Source organism: Lepisosteus oculatus, chromosome 14, assembly GCF_040954835.1.
Source record: "Lepisosteus oculatus isolate fLepOcu1 chromosome 14, fLepOcu1.hap2, whole genome shotgun sequence".
NCBI classification, from domain to species: Eukaryota; Metazoa; Chordata; class Actinopteri; order Semionotiformes; family Lepisosteidae; genus Lepisosteus; species Lepisosteus oculatus.
Genome location: NC_090709.1, coordinates 36788035 through 36807265, shown reverse-complemented (window position 1 = coordinate 36807265; position 19231 = coordinate 36788035). Strand labels below are relative to the sequence as shown.

Below are 19231 nucleotides of genomic sequence, written 5' to 3'. Positions count from 1 at the left end.
GCTAAACAAGCCGGCTAGTCAAAGAAACAGCACATTTAAAATAACAAAACTACTATTTCACTCAAAATGTCAGACGCCAACTGAAATTAAAGTGGTCTTCGAGATCAGTTCAACAAGCTCAATAATAAACCTTTACACCAACAGACCCACAATTTCACCACAAACACATGGAGCTTGTGTCTGTGCAGGTGAAGTGTGAGACGATTCTGTCATCAGGAGGGAGGGCCACAGCAGTACAGCAGAGAGAGCCATCACTTTTACCCACATACTCTCACACCGGTCCCATGTAGAACTGCTGTATTAAACTGTCTGGTGAAGAGACGCGTCTGAGACTTCTCATGATCAGGACAGGTCACGGTAAACATGCAGAAAGTGATGGTGAATTCTCGTTTCGCCTGTGTCTTATTTACTCGTTGTCAAACATACCAGTCTGTGTTACTGTGCGTTTTGAAAAGTGGTTGTCGATTTCTTTAAATGTTTCATACAAAAATGCTATTTGGAGAGTAACTAATTAGATATTCCCCTTGACTGAGGATGTGTACAGTCATCCATCAGGACTGGTACATTTAAAAATGACTGGAGAGATCGCCACCTACAGGCGAAAGGCCACATCACAGCAGCAACGTGTGAACAAGAAGACTTTTACACCCAAAAACCACAATATCTCCACAACCCCACAAGCACAATGATAAAGACACTTTTACACAATTTCACCACAAATCCCACGAGCTCAATGATAGACAATTTTTCACAATTTCACAACAAACCCCCAAGCTAAGTGATCAAGACACATTTACACAATTTTATCTCAACCCTCCGAACTCAACGATAAAAAGTATTTTACACAATTTTACCTCAATGATTAACAGACACTTTTACACAATTTTACATCAAACACCCCGAGCTCAATGATAAAAATACACTTTTGTACAATTTCACCACAAACCCCCTGAGCTCAATGATCAAGACACTTTTACACAATTTCACAACAAACACCCCAAGCACAATGATAAATAGACACTTTTACACAATTTCACCACAAACCCCTCGAGCACACTGAGAAAAATACACTTTTACAAAATTTCACCACAAACCCGTCGAGCTCAATAATAAGACCCTTTCACACAATTTCACCACAAAGCCCCCCAAGCTCAATGATAAAAAGACACTTTTACACAATTTCACCTCAAACCCCCCAACCTCAATGATAATAAAACATGTACACAATGATAAAAAGACTTTTACACAACTTTATCACAAACCCCCCGAGCACAATGATAAACAGACACTTTTACACAATTTCACCACAAACACCCTGAGCTCAATGATAAAAACACTTTTACACAATTTCACCACAAACCCCCTGAGCTTAATGATAAATAGACACTTTTACACAAATTCACCACAAACACCCTGAGCTCAATGATAAAAACACTTTTACACGATTTCACCTCAAACACCGCAAGCTCAAAGATAGACACTTTTACACAATTTTACCTCAAACCCGTCAAGCTCAATGACAGACACTTTTACACAATTTTACCAGAAATCCCCCTGAGCACAGTGATAAAACGACACTTTTACACGATTTCACCTCAAACAGCCCGAACACAATAAAACGACACTTTTACACAATTTCACAACAAACCCCTGAACACAATGATAAAACGACACTTTTACACAATTTCACCACAAACCCCCAGAGGACAGTGAAAAAGACACTTTTACACAACTTTACCACAAACCCCCCTAACTCGATGATTAACACTTTTATACAATTTTACCACAAACCCCTCGAGCTTAAAGATAAAGACACTTTAACACAATTTTGCCTCATTTATAGACACTTTTACCTCAACACCCCGAGCACAATGATAAAAAGTCAATTTTACACAATTTCACCACAACCCCCTTGAGCTCAATGATAAAAAGACACTTTCACAATTTGACCTCAAACCCCCTGAGCTCAATGATAGACACTTTTACACAATTTCACCTCAAACCCCCCAACCTCAATGATAAAAACACACTTGTACACAATGATAAAGATTTTTACACAACTTTACCACAAACCCCCCGAGCACAACGATAGACACTTTTACACGATTTCACCACAAAACACCCCGAGCTCAATAATAAAAACACACTTTTACACAATTTCACCACAAAACCCCCGAACACAATGATAAAAAGACACTTTTACACAATTTTACCTAAAACACCGGGAGCTCAAAGATAAAAAGACACTTTTACACAATTTCACCACAAACCCCTCGAGCACAATGATAAAACATTTCTTGCACAATTTTATCTTCAACACGCACATCACATTCTCTCCACTGCACATATCATTTCCATACCTCCTCCCTCCTCATCCAACTTCTCTGGTTCCCTTCTCTCCAGCTTCTCTCTTCTTGACTCAGCATCCCTCAACAAACTAGTTACACGCATGAAACCCACCACATCTCTTTTAGATCCCATTCCCACCACTTTATTCCAGTCCTGTTTCTCTTCTCTCTGTCCCATTGTCCTCAATATTATACATGAATCCATGAGCACTGGTGTTATACCAACGGTCCTCAAAACTGCTGCCATTACCCCCTTGCCAAAAAAGCCTAACATGGCTCTTGACAATCTTAATTTTCACCCCATGTCCAACTGACCCTTTCTTCCTAAAAGTCTAGAACGTGCTGTCACACTCCAGATACATCACCACCGATCATCTAATAGCTTCTGATTCTGGTTCCCTCTCTATACTTATCCTTCTTGATCTCAGTGCTGCTTCTGACACTGTTGACCATGACATCTTACTTTCTCGTCCTGAGACTGTGTTTGGAGTTTCTGACACTGCCCTCAAATGGTTCAAATCTTACCTCACCAGTCGCTGTCACTTTGTCTCTCTCAATGGGTACAGGTCTGAAATTGGTCTTGTCAAGTCTGGTGTTCCTCAGGGCTCAATACGGGGCCCCTTGCTCTTCAGCATTTACTGTACATGTTCCTACTTGGTCAGCTTTTAAGATCACATGGCCTCAGCTTTCATTTTTACGCTGATGATACTCAACTATACATCCATACCAAACCTGACACTGATGTGGCTGTCTCTATTCTATCTAATTGCATCTCCGACGTAAAAAGTTGAATGACTCAAAGCGTCCTTCATCTTAACTGCGACAAGACTGAAGTCATGCTTATTGGCACCCCCCATCAACTTCGTACAGCCAGTCCTGTAACCCTGTCTGTAGATGACTCTGTACTCGAGCTTCAATCAAAATTGAAAAACCTTGGAGTGATATTCGATTCTGGCTTAACATTCGACCCACATGTGCAGCATATCGTCAAAACATGTTTTTTTCACCTTAGAAATCTCTCTAGACTACCCCCTATGCTATCACTAACTGTGGCTGAAAAGCTGATCAACACATTTGTATTCTCTCAAATTGACTACTGTAATGCTCTACTTGCATGTGGTATCAAAATCTACTCTGAACAAACTGCAGTCTGTCCAAACCTCAGCAGCCAGAATCCTGACCAGGTCTGGTGCAAGTGACCACATCACTCCTATCCTGGAGTCCCTGCACTGGCATCCAGTTAAATTCTGTGTGGACTTTAAAATCCTCAAGCTCACCTGTAATGCTCTGCGTGGCTTGGCACCTCAGTACCTATCTGAACTATTATCCCCCTACTCTCCACCTCACAACCTTCACTCTGCTAATTCTCCTCTCCTTACTGTCCCCCAAGCCCCTCTACACTCTTGGGGTGACAGGGCCTTCTCCTGCTCCGCACCCAAGCTCTGGAACTCTCTCCCCAAGGATATCAGAGAGTCACCTTCTCTAAACTCCTTCAGATCCAGACTCAAAACCCTCTTCTTCAGAAAAGCCTTTACTGAACTGGTTCCATTCTTCACCCCTCTGCTTATCTTAGTACCACCATCCAGTCTCCTCTGTGTGTTGTAATTGTGTTTTATCTTGTGTATTCTTCTTATTTATTGTTATTGTCATCCTGTTAAGCGCTTTGAGAAGCCACCTTTAAAGGCGCTATATAAAATAAAGTTTAACACCCCAAGCTCAATGATAAAAAGACACTTTTACACAATTTCACCACAAACCCTCCCAGCTCAATGATAAAAAGACACTTTTACACAATTTCACCTCAAACCCGTCACACTTACAAAAAAAAAGACACACTTACCTCGGTGTTGGTGAAGGGGAGTCCTCGTATCCTGTAAAGCGCGTTGAGTGGGGTGTCCAGAAAGGCGTTATATAAGTGTAAGCAATTAATTTTTATTTGACACAATTTCACCTCAAACCCGTCGAGCTCAATGTTAAAAAGACCCTTAGAAAATTAGCGGGAAAAAACTAAAAATCAGACAATCTCCAGACACTCACAACAGACAAATCAGAAAACACCTACATACTGTGAGTGTCTGGAGACTGTATCTGAGTTTTAGTTTTTGGCCGGACCACTCCCCCATCCTCACACAACCCCACTCCCCCATCCGCACACACACCCCCACAGCCCCACCTACACACACACCCCCACTCCCCCATCCTCACACACAACCTCACTGCGCCACGCCACACAGCCGCCGCCGCACCTCGCCGTGCCCGGCCCCCCCCCGCCGCATCAAACAGACACTTTTACCTCAAACACCCTCTATCAAACAATGATAAAAGACAATTTTACACAATTTCACCTCAATGATAAAAAAAACACTTTTACACAGTTTAACAATGATAAAGACAATTTTACAATAAGACACTTTTACATAATTTTAACTCCAACCCCCTGAGCTCAATGATAAAGACACTTTTTACACAATTTCACCACAAACCCGTCGAGCTCAATGATAAAAAGACACTTTTACACAATTATAACCTCAATGATAAATGACCTCGGTGTTGGTGGAGGGGAGTCCTCATTCTGTAAAGCTCGTAGCGTAAAGTGGAGTGTCCAGAAAAGCACTATATGAGTGTAAGCAATTATTAATATTACACAATTTTACCTCAAACCCACCGAGCTCAAAGGTAAAAAACTTTTACACAGTTTTACCTCAAACCCCCTGAGCTCAACGATAAAGACACGTTTACACAATTTTACAATGATAAAATTACACTTTTGACAATTTTACCTCCAACCCGTCGAGCTCAATGATAACCCGACACCTTTGACACAAATTTACCTCAAGCCCGTCGAGCTCAATGATACAGACACACTTTTGACACAATTTCACCACAGACATTTTCTCACTCCTATGACTGTTTTCTCATCAGCCTGAGGACTGAACGATTTCAATGAAGAAACGGAGGGACAAGTCGCCACTCACCGCCACAGCCCGGGAAACATCTTCCATCTCCAACACGAACAGCAAACGTCCTCTCGGTGCGCAGAAACGTCCAGAAACGCGTTGACTTTGGACTCAGTCAAGTTTAACAGGTGTATAAACGTGCTGAAGAGCCCCAGCCTGGCGAAAACTCTGTCAGACCGATTATACTGACGCAGTATTGTATTATATTAGCGTTACAACATTGATAGCATATGATATTGATGACACTGACGCAAACGCACACTTTTCCACTCCTTTGACGCCGATATCTACGTTCGTGAAGAACAAACTGCTGCTCTAGACGACATTATATTTAAAAAACACACGAATTGAGTGATAGAAACGTGTTCAAACCGCGGTTGACCTGTGGCTTCAGCTCGGCGACGCAGAGACACGGCGTCCATGAGGGCGGGGAAGAAGAAAGCTTGTATATTCTAATAAAAAGCTGACTAAAACCAATTATTAATGATAAAATAAGGTCAAACTCGGGAAACCGCGGCGGGGCAGGAGCCCTCACGGCGGGAAAGGCGGGAAGCGCGACCGTTAGGAATTCAAAATTCAAACGAGACGCGCACCTGCCCCGAGTTCTCGCAGGGACCGCCCCCCTGTCCCCTCTCAGCCAATGGGCTTCCACCACGGTGGAGTGACGTCCCGCCTCAGCCCCCTCCTCCAATGGACATAAGGGACACTCGAGTGACGCTCTCGGGAGCCCTCCTCCCCGGGCAGGGCTGTTATAAGCCCTCTGAGTGACTGACCCGGGGTTCACAAGCTGCCCAAGAGGCTCTACTGTACACAGAGAGGGGTGGGAGGGGGGAACAAGCCGATACCCTGGCTCCTCTCAGGAAACTGCTGATGAAGCCGGGATCAATTAACGACCGACTAATTAACGAGCGAGTTGAACCCTGTGGGTGTCATTCCCAGTGTGGCCCAGCAGAGACACCTGACCCCCCCGTCTCTGCCCACCTACTGTGTGCGCTTTCAGGAACAGTGACCCGGTTTAAATCTGGCCGATCCAGCTCTTGGCTCCCTGGTTCGGAACCGACAGAGTGGACCAGGTCGGGACAGCAGGACCGTCAGGCTGCGGAGTTGATCTCGAACTGTCAGGAAGGATAGCAGTCATTTCACATAGACACCAGCACCAGCGACTGCCAACAGAAACCGTCAGGAAGGATAGCACACAGACTCCACACACACAGACACCAGCGATCCACAGTAGGAACACACAGACTCCACACACACAGACACCAGCACCAGCGACCCCCAGCAGGAACACGCAGACTCCACACAAACAGACACCAGCACCAGCGACCCCCAGCAGGAACACGCAGACTCCACACAAACAGACACCAGCGCCAGCGACCCCCAGCAGGAACACACAGACTCCACACACACACACACCAGCGACCCCCAGCAGGAACACACAGACTCCACACACACAGACACCAGCGACCCCCAGCAGGAACACGCAGACTCCACACACACAGACACCAGCACCAGCGACCCCCAGCAGGAACACGCAGACTCCACACAAACAGACACCAGCGCCAGCGACCCCCAGCAGGAACACACAGACTCCACACACACACACACCAGCGACCCCCAGCAGGAACACACAGACTCCACACACACAGACACCAGCGACCCCCAGCAGGAACACGCAGACTCCACACACACAGACACCAGCACCAGCGACCCCCAGCAGGAACACGCAGACTCCACACACACAGACACCAGCGACCCCCAGCAGGAACACACAGACTCCACACACACAGACACCAGCACCAGCGACCCCCAGCAGGAACACACAGACTCCACACACACAGACACCAGCGACCCCCAGCAGGAACACGCAGACTCCACACACACAGACACCAGCACCAGTGAACCCCAGCAGGAACACGCAGACTCCACACTCACTCTTGTGACACAGTTTCACTCGCTTGTCCTCGCCGCTCGGCTCAGGGGAAGAGTGAGGACAGATTGAGGGAAACAGCAGCACCGACAGTGAGTCACTGGGGAAAAGAGAGACTCTTTCTCTGAGGAGCAGGGCGGTATTGGCTTCGACATGCTCGCTGGAGGTGCTGTGGTTCCAGTTTCCGATGTGATGAGAACAGAGATTCGTCCAGCAGTTTCAGGACTAAAAAGTGACTTTTTAGCTGATGTGACAGAGGACCAGCCTAGAGGACCAGGTATTGAAGAGAAACAGGAACGTGTGTTTTTACCTCCTTCCAGCTGAAGTACACTATTGTTCACTTCTTTAGAATGATACAGAAACGCTGCTGGAAAACAAAGGTGATTATGAGAGAAGTAGTTGAATAAAAATCAGAATCAAGTCCTGCAGGACTAAAGGGATCCTGTCTGTTGTAACAGAGCTGACTGACAGGAGCTGGTATTTCATACCAGACTGAGAGGATTATACTGGGGAGAATAACAGACAGTCAGGAGATCAAATATTGTAGGGTTACACGTTACAGGACTCCCGTCTCCTGTGGAGACACCTGTGGGGTCGTGTCAGGGCAGAAGTCCCACATTGTAAACCAGTGTAAACTGGGACTGGGACCAACCCGGATCAAGACCAGACCTGAGAGCTTCAGGACTCTCTCCCACTGGTGTCCTTTTCCCTCTCTCTGTCCTGTGTCCTAACAAACCCCACTAACACCCCGTGTGGGAAAGAGGACCCGCTCGTCCCTCCTGTCCTGTCCCGGTATCGCCGTCACTGGGACTGGAGCAGCCGGAGAGGAGACGCACTTCCAGAACTTTCCTTCCCGCTCGGCTCTTCCCCTCCTGAGGAAAGAGCATCTTCCCACACAAACAGCCCGTTTCTCTCGGAGACGCCCGCAGCACAGGGGGCCTTTTCCCAGGACAAACCAGAGACACAGACAGGACACTGTAAGAGTAGAGGTGTCGTCAATGACGCACACAGTATGTATAAATATAAAAAAGTCCTGCTCAGTACAACAACACTGTGTGTGAGAAGTGTCCAAGGATGCCGGCAAGAGTTGATCTGGGTATTCTGGTGTTTTATTTTGCTCTTACTGATGAACCTGTTCAGTTGGTGATTAACTTTATGAATCCACTAGGTGGAGCCAGAGCAGCGTCACAGCGAGGACAGGAAACCCGCCACCTCACATCAGCAGGAAGAGACGGAGACAGAGACAGAGAGAGAGAGATGGCAGCGTGTAGGAGCTCAGCGCTCAGCCCTGGTGAGTTTTCTCTTGTTCTACCTGTCAGAGTATTGGTAAGGGAGTCACTGAGGGACTCTTCTCTGTCACAGAGCACAGCAGCAGCTGGAGAAGTGTCTTCCTGTCTCCTGAGAGTGTGTTCTGTCTCTCAGACACACAGGGTCTGAACTAGGAGAGAAAAACAGGAACTGATTTTACTTTCACTTTCTCTTGTCAGCGATCAGAGATCGGTACTGTAAATTCAAGCTGTTTGGAATGTACTAAATATTTTAATCAGGTGTTTATTTAAGGTAGAATGATTGATGTTAAACCTGACTGTGTGCTGATGGTATTGGATTCACACTGTTAGTGTTCATGATGCTCAGACACGCTCGGATATGATCGTTTCCTGTTTGTTGCTCAGAGGCCGTGTTTATTGTACAGCTGATAATACCAGAGGGGAATCAGTACAGATGAACAACAGAGGAATTTATCTGGCCCATAATTAGTAGTGATTCCAGGGTCTCATGCAGCTGTTTCTCCTGTCCTGACTGGGCAGCTTGTTCCCCTCTCCCACCCCCCTCTGTGTACAGTAGAGCCTCCCACTCCTGATTTTAAGTCTTAGTGTCTTTGAGCTTCAGTGTTAATTCTGAGGAACTCTGAGGTGTCAATATCTAACTGGTCTTTAATGATGACTGACTGTCACTGAGGATGTTGAATATCTTGTATATATGTGGTTCACCATCTTCACCCTGTCAGTGTGGGACACTCCCTTCAGACTAAAGAGACTCAGTTCCTTCACCCTGTCAGTGTGGGACACTCCCTTCAGACTAAAGAGACTCAGTTCCTCCAGCTTGTCAGCTTCACTGTTTTTAAACTAACATCATGCTAATTCTCTTCAGTGTGGATCACAGTAGATAGTTTCTAAGCGGTTTGAAACTATACAACACAGAGATTTCCCAGCCAGGTGGCCGAGTCCCAAACATGTCTTTATGAAATGTGATATTTTAGACTCACTACTGAAGAATCAGGACAGACTGAATGATTTTACAGTTTTTACATGTATTTTTAAAATAAGGTGGAATAATAATAATAATAATAAACTTTATTTTATATAGTGCCTTTTAAGGTGGCTTCTCAAAGCGCTTTACAGAATGACAACAATAAAACAAGATTATACACAAGATAAAACACAATTACAACACACAGAGGAGACTGTGGATGGTGGTACTAAGAGCAGAGGGGTGAAGAATGGAACCAGTTCAGTAAAGGCTTTTCTGAAGAAGAGGGTTTGGAGTCTGGATCTGAAGGAGTTTAGAGAAGGTGACTCTCTAACTCTCTAATCTAACCTTTCAGTTAAAGTATTCTAAGAAAAATCCTGATGAAAAATAAACATGTACTATTGAGAGAACAGTGAAAAATAAAAATATATATATAGATGGTAAGAATACAGAATAAGAATGTTGTAAGAATACAGTTTGTCTAACATTAACAGAAGGTTTTTGTATACCACAGAGAATACACAGAAATATAATCTCAATAATCTGTGATTTTTCCTCCCTCACGGGGCAGGGACAATAGGAAAGATATAGAGACGTTTTTATCATAAATTTTAAATGGGATGAAGAGTGAAGATATCTGTGATGAGAACTTTATCATGTAAATAATCTGTGATCTTTCTCTCTGACAGGGGAGGGACAGGCAGATTCCCATGAGGCACCACAGCGTCTCTCAGAGATCAGGATCGTGCTGCTGGGGGAGAGAGGGTCTGGGAAGAGCTCAGCAGGAAACACCATCCTGGGCAGAGAGGAGTTTGACACTAAGGGAGTAACTAAGGAGTGTGTGAAGAGACAGGGAGAAGTAGCTGGGAGGCAGATCACTGTGGTCGACACTCCAGGCTGGGATGTGTGGCTGATGAGGAATGATCCACAGCAGATCAGACAGGAGGTTGTGAAGATTGTGTCTCTGTGTCCCCCAGGACCCCACACTCTCCTCCAGGTGATTGATCTGGACTCATTCACAGACTGGAGATCAGTGGAGGAACATCTGGAGCTTCTCAGTGAGAGAGTGTGGAGACACACAATAGTGCTGTTCACCTGGGGGGACAGACTGAGTGACACAACCATTGAGCAGCACATTGAGAGAAGAGGGAAGGAGCTCCAGTGTCTGGTGGAGAAGTGTGGGAACAGGTATCATGTTCTCAACAACAAGAACAGGGGCAACCGCACTCAGGTCACAGAGCTGCTGGAGAAGATAGAGCACATGGTGGCAGGAAAGAGTGACTGTTGTTATGAGATTGAGGAGAAGGATTTACAGGAGATGGAAGAGAAGTTCAAGACTTTGGGAATAAAGGAGAGACAGAGGATAGAAGAGCTACTGCAGAAGACACTGGGACCCCAACTGCTTCCCAAGAGTGAGTTGATGTTCTCTCTCTGATAGGGGTCACACCTCAGTACAGTCAGTCTAATACTGTACAGATATTAAATGGGGTCATATTATCATGTATTAAAGCTTTTGATAGAAGTCTGAGTAGCTCTGAAATGAATCATATATTTTCATTTTTTAATGAGATAAGTAATAAATGTTAACTTCATGTGATGTCCTGGATACCCAGTTCTACAGCAGGGCTCTGCAGGAAAAGACTCACAGCTGTGTTGGAAACAGAGCCCTTGTGGGGTATCGACCCTGTAGAGCAACAGGTATCCACTGGGTCACACTGTGAGCTCTGCTGAGACTCCTCACTCACTGCAGCTCATCTCAGTGCTGAGTTTCTGAAGAGGAATAATCTGTGATCTTTCTCTCTGACAGGGGAGGGACAGGCTGATTCCCATGAGGCACCACAGTGTCTCTCAGAGATCAGGATCGTGTTGCTGGGCGGACGATGGCCTGGGAAGAGCTCAGCAGGAAACACCATCCTGGGCAGAGAGGAGTTTGACACTAAGAGAGAAACTGAGGAGTGTGTGAAGAGACAGGGTGAAGTAGCTGGGAGGCAGATCACTGTGGTCGACACTCCAGGCTGGGATGTGTGGCTGATGGGGAATGATCCACAGCAGACCAGACAGGAGATTGTGAAGATTGTGTCTCTGTGTCCCCCAGGACCCCACACTCTCCTCCTGGTGATTAATGTGAACTCATACACAGACTGGAGATCAGTAAAGGAACATCTGGAGCTTCTCAGTGAGAGAGTGTGGAGACACACAATAGTGCTGTTCACCTGGGGGGACAGACTGGGAGACACAACCATTGAGGGAAGAGGGAAGGAGCTCCAGTGTCTGGTGGAGAAGTGTGGGAACAGGTATCATGTTCTCAACAACAAGAACAGGGGTGACCGCACTCAGGTCACAGAGCTGCTGGAGAAGATAGAGCACATGGTGGCAGGAAAGAGTGACTGTTGTTATGAGATTGAGGAGAAGGATTTACAGGAGATGGAAGAGAAGTTCAAGACTTTGGGAATAAAGGAGAGACAGAGGACAGAGGAGCTACTGCAGAAGACACTGGGACCCCAACTGCCTCCCAAGAGTGAGTTCATGTTCTCTCTCTGATAGGGGTCACACCTCAGTACAGTCAGTCTAATACAGATATTAAATGGGGTCATATTATCATGTATTAAAGCTTTTGATAGAAGTCTGAGTAGCTCTGAAATGAATAATATATTTTCATTTTTTAATGAGATAAGTAATAAATGTTAACTTCATGTGATGTCCTGGATACCCAGTTCTACAGCAGGGCTCTGCAGGAAAAGACTCACAGCTGTGTTGGAAACAGAGCCCTTGTGGGGTATCGACCCTGTAGAGCAACAGGTATCCACTGGGTCACACTGTGAGCTCTGCTGAGACTCCTCACTCACTGCAGCTCATCTCAGTGCTGAGTTTCTGAAGAGGAATAATCTGTGATCTTTCTCTCTGACAGGGGAGGGACAGGCTGATTCCCATGAGGCACCACAGTGTCTCTCAGAGATCAGGATCGTGTTGCTGGGCGGACGATGGCCTGGGAAGAGCTCAGCAGGAAACACCATCCTGGGCAGAGAGGAGTTTGACACTAAGAGAGAAACTGAGGAGTGTGTGAAGAGACAGGGTGAAGTAGCTGGGAGGCAGATCACTGTGGTCGACACTCCAGGCTGGGATGTGTGGCTGATGGGGAATGATCCACAGCAGACCAGACAGGAGATTGTGAAGATTGTGTCTCTGTGTCCCCCAGGACCCCACACTCTCCTCCTGGTGATTAATGTGAACTCATACACAGACTGGAGATCAGTAAAGGAACATCTGGAGCTTCTCAGTGAGAGAGTGTGGAGACACACAATAGTGCTGTTCACCTGGGGGGACAGACTGGGAGACACAACCATTGAGGGAAGAGGGAAGGAGCTCCAGTGTCTGGTGGAGAAGTGTGGGAACAGGTATCATGTTCTCAACAACAAGAACAGGGGTGACCGCACTCAGGTCACAGAGCTGCTGGAGAAGATAGAGCACATGGTGGCAGGAAAGAGTGACTGTTGTTATGAGATTGAGGAGAAGGATTTACAGGAGATGGAAGAGAAGTTCAAGACTTTGGGAATAAAGGAGAGACAGAGGACAGAGGAGCTACTGCAGAAGACACTGGGACCCCAACTGCCTCCCAAGAGTGAGTTCATGTTCTCTCTCTGATAGGGGTCACACCTCAGTACAGTCAGTCTAATACAGATATTAAATGGGGTCATATTATCATGTATTAAAGCTTTTGATAGAAGTCTGAGTAGCTCTGAAATGAATAATATATTTTCATTTTTTAATGAGATAAGTAATAAATGTTAACTTCATGTGATGTCCTGGATACCCAGTTCTACAGCAGGGCTCTGCAGGAAAAGACTCACAGCTGTGTTGGAAACAGAGCCCTTGTGGGGTATCGACCCTGTAGAGCAACAGGTATCCACTGGGTCACACTGTGAGCTCTGCTGAGACTCCTCACTCACTGCAGCTCATCTCAGTGCTGAGTTTCTGAAGAGGAATAATCTGTGATCTTTCTCTCTGACAGGGGAGGGACAGGCTGATTCCCATGAGGCACCACAGCGTCTCTCAGAGATCAGGATCGTGCTGCTGGGGGAGAGAAGGTCTGATAAGAGCTCAGCAGGAAACACCATCCTGGGCAGAGAGGAGTTTGAGACTAAGAGAGGAACTGAGGAGTGTGTGAAGAGACAGGGTGAAGTAGCTGGGAGGCAGATCACTGTGGTCGACACTCCAGGCTGGGATTTGTGGCTGAAGAGGAATGATCCTCAGCAGATCAGACAGGAGATTGTGAAGATTGTGTCTCTGTGTCCCCCAGGACCCCACGCTCTCCTCCTGGTTATTGATCTGGACTTATTCACGGACTGGATATCAGTAAAGGAACATCTGGAGCTTCTCAGTGAGAGAGTGTGGAGACACACAATAGTGCTGTTCATCTGGGGGGTCAGACTGGGAGACACAACCATTGAGGGAAGAGGGAAGGAGCTCCAGTGTCTGGTGGAGAAGTGTGGGAACAGGTATCATGTTCTCAACTACAAGAACAGGGACGACCGCACTCAGGTCACAGAGCTGCTGGAGAAGATAGAGCACATGGTGGCAGGAAACTATAGGCTGTACTTCACCACTGACATCAAAGAAATAAACACTGAACTAGAAAAATATTTTAAACAAAAGGAGGGGAGACAGAGAGAGACAGAGGAGCTGAGACAGAAGTATGAAAGAAGGGGGAGAGAGAGAGAAGAGGAGCTGAGACAGAGGTTGGAGGAGAAGTGGAGCAGGAGAGAAGAGGAGCTGAAGGAGAAGATGAGAAAGACACTGGAGGAAGAGGAGCTGGAGAAAGAGACAGAGGAGCCCAGACTGCCTGTCAAGAGGAGGAATAGTAAAGACTTCATCCCTCCCCACAGTGAGTGTGATTGATGCTGTATTACTGAGTCACTGATCTTACTGGTCATCAGACTGAGAGATTCAACCATCTTGTGTCCTGTTAGGAATTAAAATCATACTGTGCTCCGCTCTGTACTGCGTTACTAACACAGTGGCACACAGATCTGTGTCTGTTTAAATCCTCTGTGCTGTAATTGAAGTGTTTTCTCTCAAGGAGATTAGATTTAATCCATCACACAACAGCTCAGTCTCTGTAATCTGTTCCTCAAGACTGTCGGACCAACACTCAATCAATCAAGGTTTATTGATCGATGCACGAACAGTACAGCACACAGTGGTGTTGTCAGCATTGAAATCTGCGAGCTCGTTAAAGGCTCGTTAAGAGGGATAGAAGAGTTGGAGGACAGGAATTTATAGGGATTAACATTGGGATACAACAGATTACACAACTGCAATTCACAGATTGTGTGGAAGTAACACAAGGATAGGAGGTATTGAGGTGTCCTGACAGTTGTAGGGTACAGGGTAGGAGGTATTGAGGTGTCCTGGCAGTAGTAGGGTACAGGGTAGGAGGTATTGAGGTGTCCTGACAGTAGTTGGGTACAGGGTAGGAGGTATTGAGGTGTCCTGACAGTAGTAGGGTACAGGGTAGGAGGTATTGAGGTGTCCTGACAGTAGTAGGGTACAGGGTAGGAGGTATTGAGGTGTCCTGACAGTGGTAGGGTACAGGGTAGGAGGTATTGAGGTGTCCTGACAGTAGTAGAGTACAGGGTAGGAGGTATTTAGGTGTCCTGACAGTGGTAGGGTACAGAGTAGGAGGTATTTAGGTCTCCTGACAGAAGTAGGGTACAGGGTAGGAGGTATTGAGGTGTCCTGACAGTGGTAGGGTACAGGGTAGGAGGTATTTAGGTGTCCTGACAGTGGTAGGGTACGGGGTAGGAGGTATTTAGGTGTCCTGACAGTAGTAGGGTACAGGGTAGGAGGTATTTAGGTGTCCTGACAGTGGTAGGGTACAGGGTAGGAGGTATTTAGGTGTCCTGACAGTAGTAGGGTACAGGGTAGGAGGTATTGAGGTGTCCTGACAGTAGTAGGGTACAGGATAGGAGGTATTGAGGTGTCCTGACAGTAGTAGGTACAGGGTAGGAGGTATTGAGGTGTCCTGACAGTAGTAGGGTACAGGGTAGGAGGTATTGAGGTGTCCTGACAGTAGTAGGGTACAGGGTAGGAGGTATTGAGGTGTCCTGACAGTGGTAGGGTACAGGGTAGGAGGTATTTAGGTGTCCTGACAGTAGTAGGGTACAGGGTAGGAGGTATTTAGGTATTGAGGTGTCCTGACAGTAGTAGGGTACAGGGTAGGAGGTATTGAGGTGTCCTGACAGTGGTAGGGTACAGGGTAGGAGGTATTTAGGTGTCCTGACAGTAGTAGGGTACAGGGTAGGAGGTATTTAGGTATTGAGGTGTCCTGACAGTAGTAGTGTACAGGGTAGGAGGTATTTAGGTGTCCTGACAGTGGTAGGGTACAGGGTAGGAGGTATTTAGGTGTCCTGACAGTGGTAGGGTACGGGGTAGGAGGTATTGAGGTGTCCTGACAGTAGTAGGGTACAGGGTAGGAGGTATTGAGGTGTCCTGACAGTAGTAGGGTACAGGGAAGGAGGTATTTAGTGCTCTTCGTAGGTGTCCTGAGAGTGCCAGTGCCCCCTGTCAGTTCAAGGAGGTAACTGCAGGTGTCTGCTGTGGTTGGCTGTTCAGCAGTCTTACTGCCTGGGGGAAGAAGCTGTTCTGACACCTGGTGGTCTTGGTCTGATACTTCAGTACCGTTTTCCAGATGGTAGTAGAGAGAGCAAGTTGTGTTTAGGGTGACTGGGGTCCCTGAGGATGGACCTGGCCTTCTTGAGGCATCTAACACAGTAGATATCCTCTGTGTTCAGTAGCGCAGCCGTTAGTGTTCTGAGCCAGTGTCACCACCCTCTGGAGGACCCTGAGCTCGTGGGCGGAGCAGTTACCACACCAGGCAGTGGTGTAGCCGGTTAGGATGCTCTCAGTGGTGCAGCTGTAGAAGCTGGTCAGGATGTGTGAAGGCAGGCTGAACTTCTTCAGTCTGGGGAGAAAGAACAGGCGCTGTCTTGTCTACGGGGTTGGTGTGGTGGGTCCAGGTCAGGTCACCTGTGATGTTGACACCTAGGAATTTGACAATCTGGACCACTGTGGACCCACTGATGTGAATGGGTGCCTGGTCTGTTCCTGTGGTCCACCATCAGCTCCTTAGTTCTGCTGGTGTTCAGAGAGAGGCTGCTGTCCTGACACCATGCTGTCAGCGTTTCTACCTCCTCCCTGTAGGCGGACTCATCACCGTTCGTGATCAAGCTGATGATCGTTGTATCGTCCGCAAACGTGATGAGGGAGTTTGTCTTGTTCCTGGCGACGCAGTCGTGGGTGAATAGGGAGCAGAGGAGAGGGCTGAGTTTGCAGCGCTGGGGAACGCCGATGTTCAGAGTCAGGGTGGAGGATGTACTTGTGCCGACTCTGGGCATGATGCCCAAGAATAATTCCCAGATGTTCATTCTGTAAGTTTCTTTCATAATGGCCAGCAGCCCTATCATCCTGCAACTCCCAGCTGGCAGCCCCACTGGAGCCCAGCAGGTGTGAGCCTGGCCAGTACCTGGAGGAGAGACTGCTGGGAAAACACTGAGGCTGCTGCTGGGAGAGGTGTGAGTGGGGCCAGCAGGGGGCGCTCTCACTCTGCGCTCTGTGTGGGTCCTGATGCCCCAGTATAGTGACGGGGACACTGGACTGTAAACAGGCGCGTCCTGCGGATGAGACGTCAAACCGCGGCCCTGACTCTCTGTGGTCATTAACAATCCCAGGGTGTCTCTTGAGAAGAGTAAGGGTGTCACCCTGGTGTCCTGGCCAAATTACCCCCCTGGTCTTTACACATCATGGCCTCCTAATAACCCCCCTCTCTGAACTGGCTTTCTGAACTGAGAGCTTGTGTGTGGGGAGAGGACTGGAGCATCATCCAGGTGGGGCTGCACACTGGTGGCGGTGGTGGGATCCCCATGACCTGTAAAGAGCTCTGAGTGGAGTGTCCAGAAGAGCACTATAGAAGTGTAAGCAATTATTATTATTATTATTATTATTATTATAATGACTTTTAAGTTAAGTTTGTCAAGAAATGACTTGAGCAAATTGTACTCCTTTTACCTGTGGAGAGGTTGGTCTCCTCTCATGTGTCACCTCCCTGATGCTCCTGTCTCTCCTCCTGTTGCACTGAGTGAAGTCGAACCCAGACTCCAGCCCCGTCCCTCTGAGCTAAGACTGGTGCTGCTGGGCAGGACTGGTGCTGGGAAGAGTGCAGCAGGAAACACCATCCTGGGCTCAGAGGAGTTTGACACTGAGGGAGTAACTGAGGAGTGTGAGAAGAGACAGGGTGAAGTAGCTGGGAGGCAGGTCACTGTGGTCGACACTCCAGGCTGGGAGTGGGATAATATAAAGTCCACCTCAGAGCAGGTCAAACAAGAGACTGTGTACAGCGTGTCTCTGTGTCCCCCAGACCCCACGCTCTCGTCCTGGTGATCCCTCTCATCACACTGAGAGAGAAACAGAGAAGAGTAGAGAAGGAACATCTGGAACTCCTCAGTGAGAGAGTCTGGAGAGACCCAATAGTGCTGTTCACCTGGGGGGACACACTGGGAGACACAACCATTGAGCAGCACATTGAGAGAGGAGGGAAGGAGCTCCAGTATCTGGTGGAGAAGTGTGGGAACAGGTATCATGTTCTCAACAACAAGAACAGGGGTGACCGCACTCAGGTCACAGAGCTGCTGGAGAAGATAGAGGACATGGTGGCAGAAATGAGTGTCTTTCCTTACATGATGGACAGAAAACTTCTGCAGAAGATAGAGAAGAGGAAGTACAGTACTCTCTCTGTACAGCACACTGACACACAGCTCTCTCTCCTACATCACTGATCCTCTCTGTACGACACACTGACACACAGCTCTCTCTCCTACATCACTGACCCTGTCTGTACGGCACACTGACACACAGCTCTCTCTCCTACATCACTGACCCTCTGTCTGTACGACACACTGACACACAGCTCTCTCTCCTACATCACTGACCCTCTGTCTGTACGACACACTGACAGACAGCTCTCTCTCCTACATCACTGACCCTCTGTCTGTACGGCACACTGACACACAGCTCTCTCTCCTACATCACTGACCCTCTCTCTGTACGACACACTGACACACAGCTCTCTCTCCTACATCACTGACCCTCTCTCTGTTCGACACACTGACACACAGCTCTCTCTCTCCTACATCACTGACCCTCTGTATGGCACACTGACACACAGCTCTCTCCTAAGTCACTGATCCTCTGTCTGTACGACACACTGACACACAGCTCTCTCTCCTACGTCACTGATCCTCTGTCTGTACGACACACTGACACACAGCTCTCTCTCTCCTACATCACTGATCCTCTGTCTGTACGGCACACTGACACACAGCTCTCTCTCTCCTACATCACTGACCCTCTGTCTGTACGGCACACTGACACACAGCTCTCTCCTACATCACTGACCCTCTGTCTGTACGACACACTGACACACAGCTCTCTCTCCTACATCACTGATCCTCTGTCTGTACGGCACACTAACACATAGCGTGCCGTACAGACAGACATAGCTCTCTCTCCTACAGAGAGAGCTCTCTCTCCTACATCACTGACCCTCTGTCTGTACGACACACTGACACACAGCTCTCTCTCTCCTACATCACTGACCCTCTGTCTGTACGACACACTGACACACAGCTCTCTCTCCTACATCACTGACCCTCTGTATGGCACACTGACACACAGCTCTCTCTCCTACATCA

The 19231-nt window shown here is 47.5% G+C and overlaps 1 protein-coding gene and 1 pseudogene across 2 annotated transcripts in view; both read left to right on the top strand.

The window, feature by feature from the left end:
• Positions 1–19231, top strand: part of LOC138243445 (uncharacterized) — a 252123-nt gene that overhangs the window by 225044 nt on the left and 7848 nt on the right. The window contains exons 1-5 of one of the 2 annotated variants that reach the window (XM_069199055.1): positions 8476–8526; positions 10175–10897; positions 11293–12003; positions 12394–13104; positions 13495–14367. In XM_069199055.1, the coding sequence (XP_069055156.1) occupies positions 8493–8526; positions 10175–10897; positions 11293–12003; positions 12394–13104; positions 13495–14367 (3052 nt within the window). In that variant the 5' untranslated portion in view covers positions 8476–8492. Of the gene's footprint in view, positions 1–8475; positions 8527–10174; positions 10898–11292; positions 12004–12393; positions 13105–13494; positions 14368–19231 lie in introns of those variants that run through there. The other variant, XM_069199054.1, reaches the window with a different exon arrangement.
• Positions 16929–18316, top strand: LOC138243364 (GTPase IMAP family member 4-like; annotated as a pseudogene).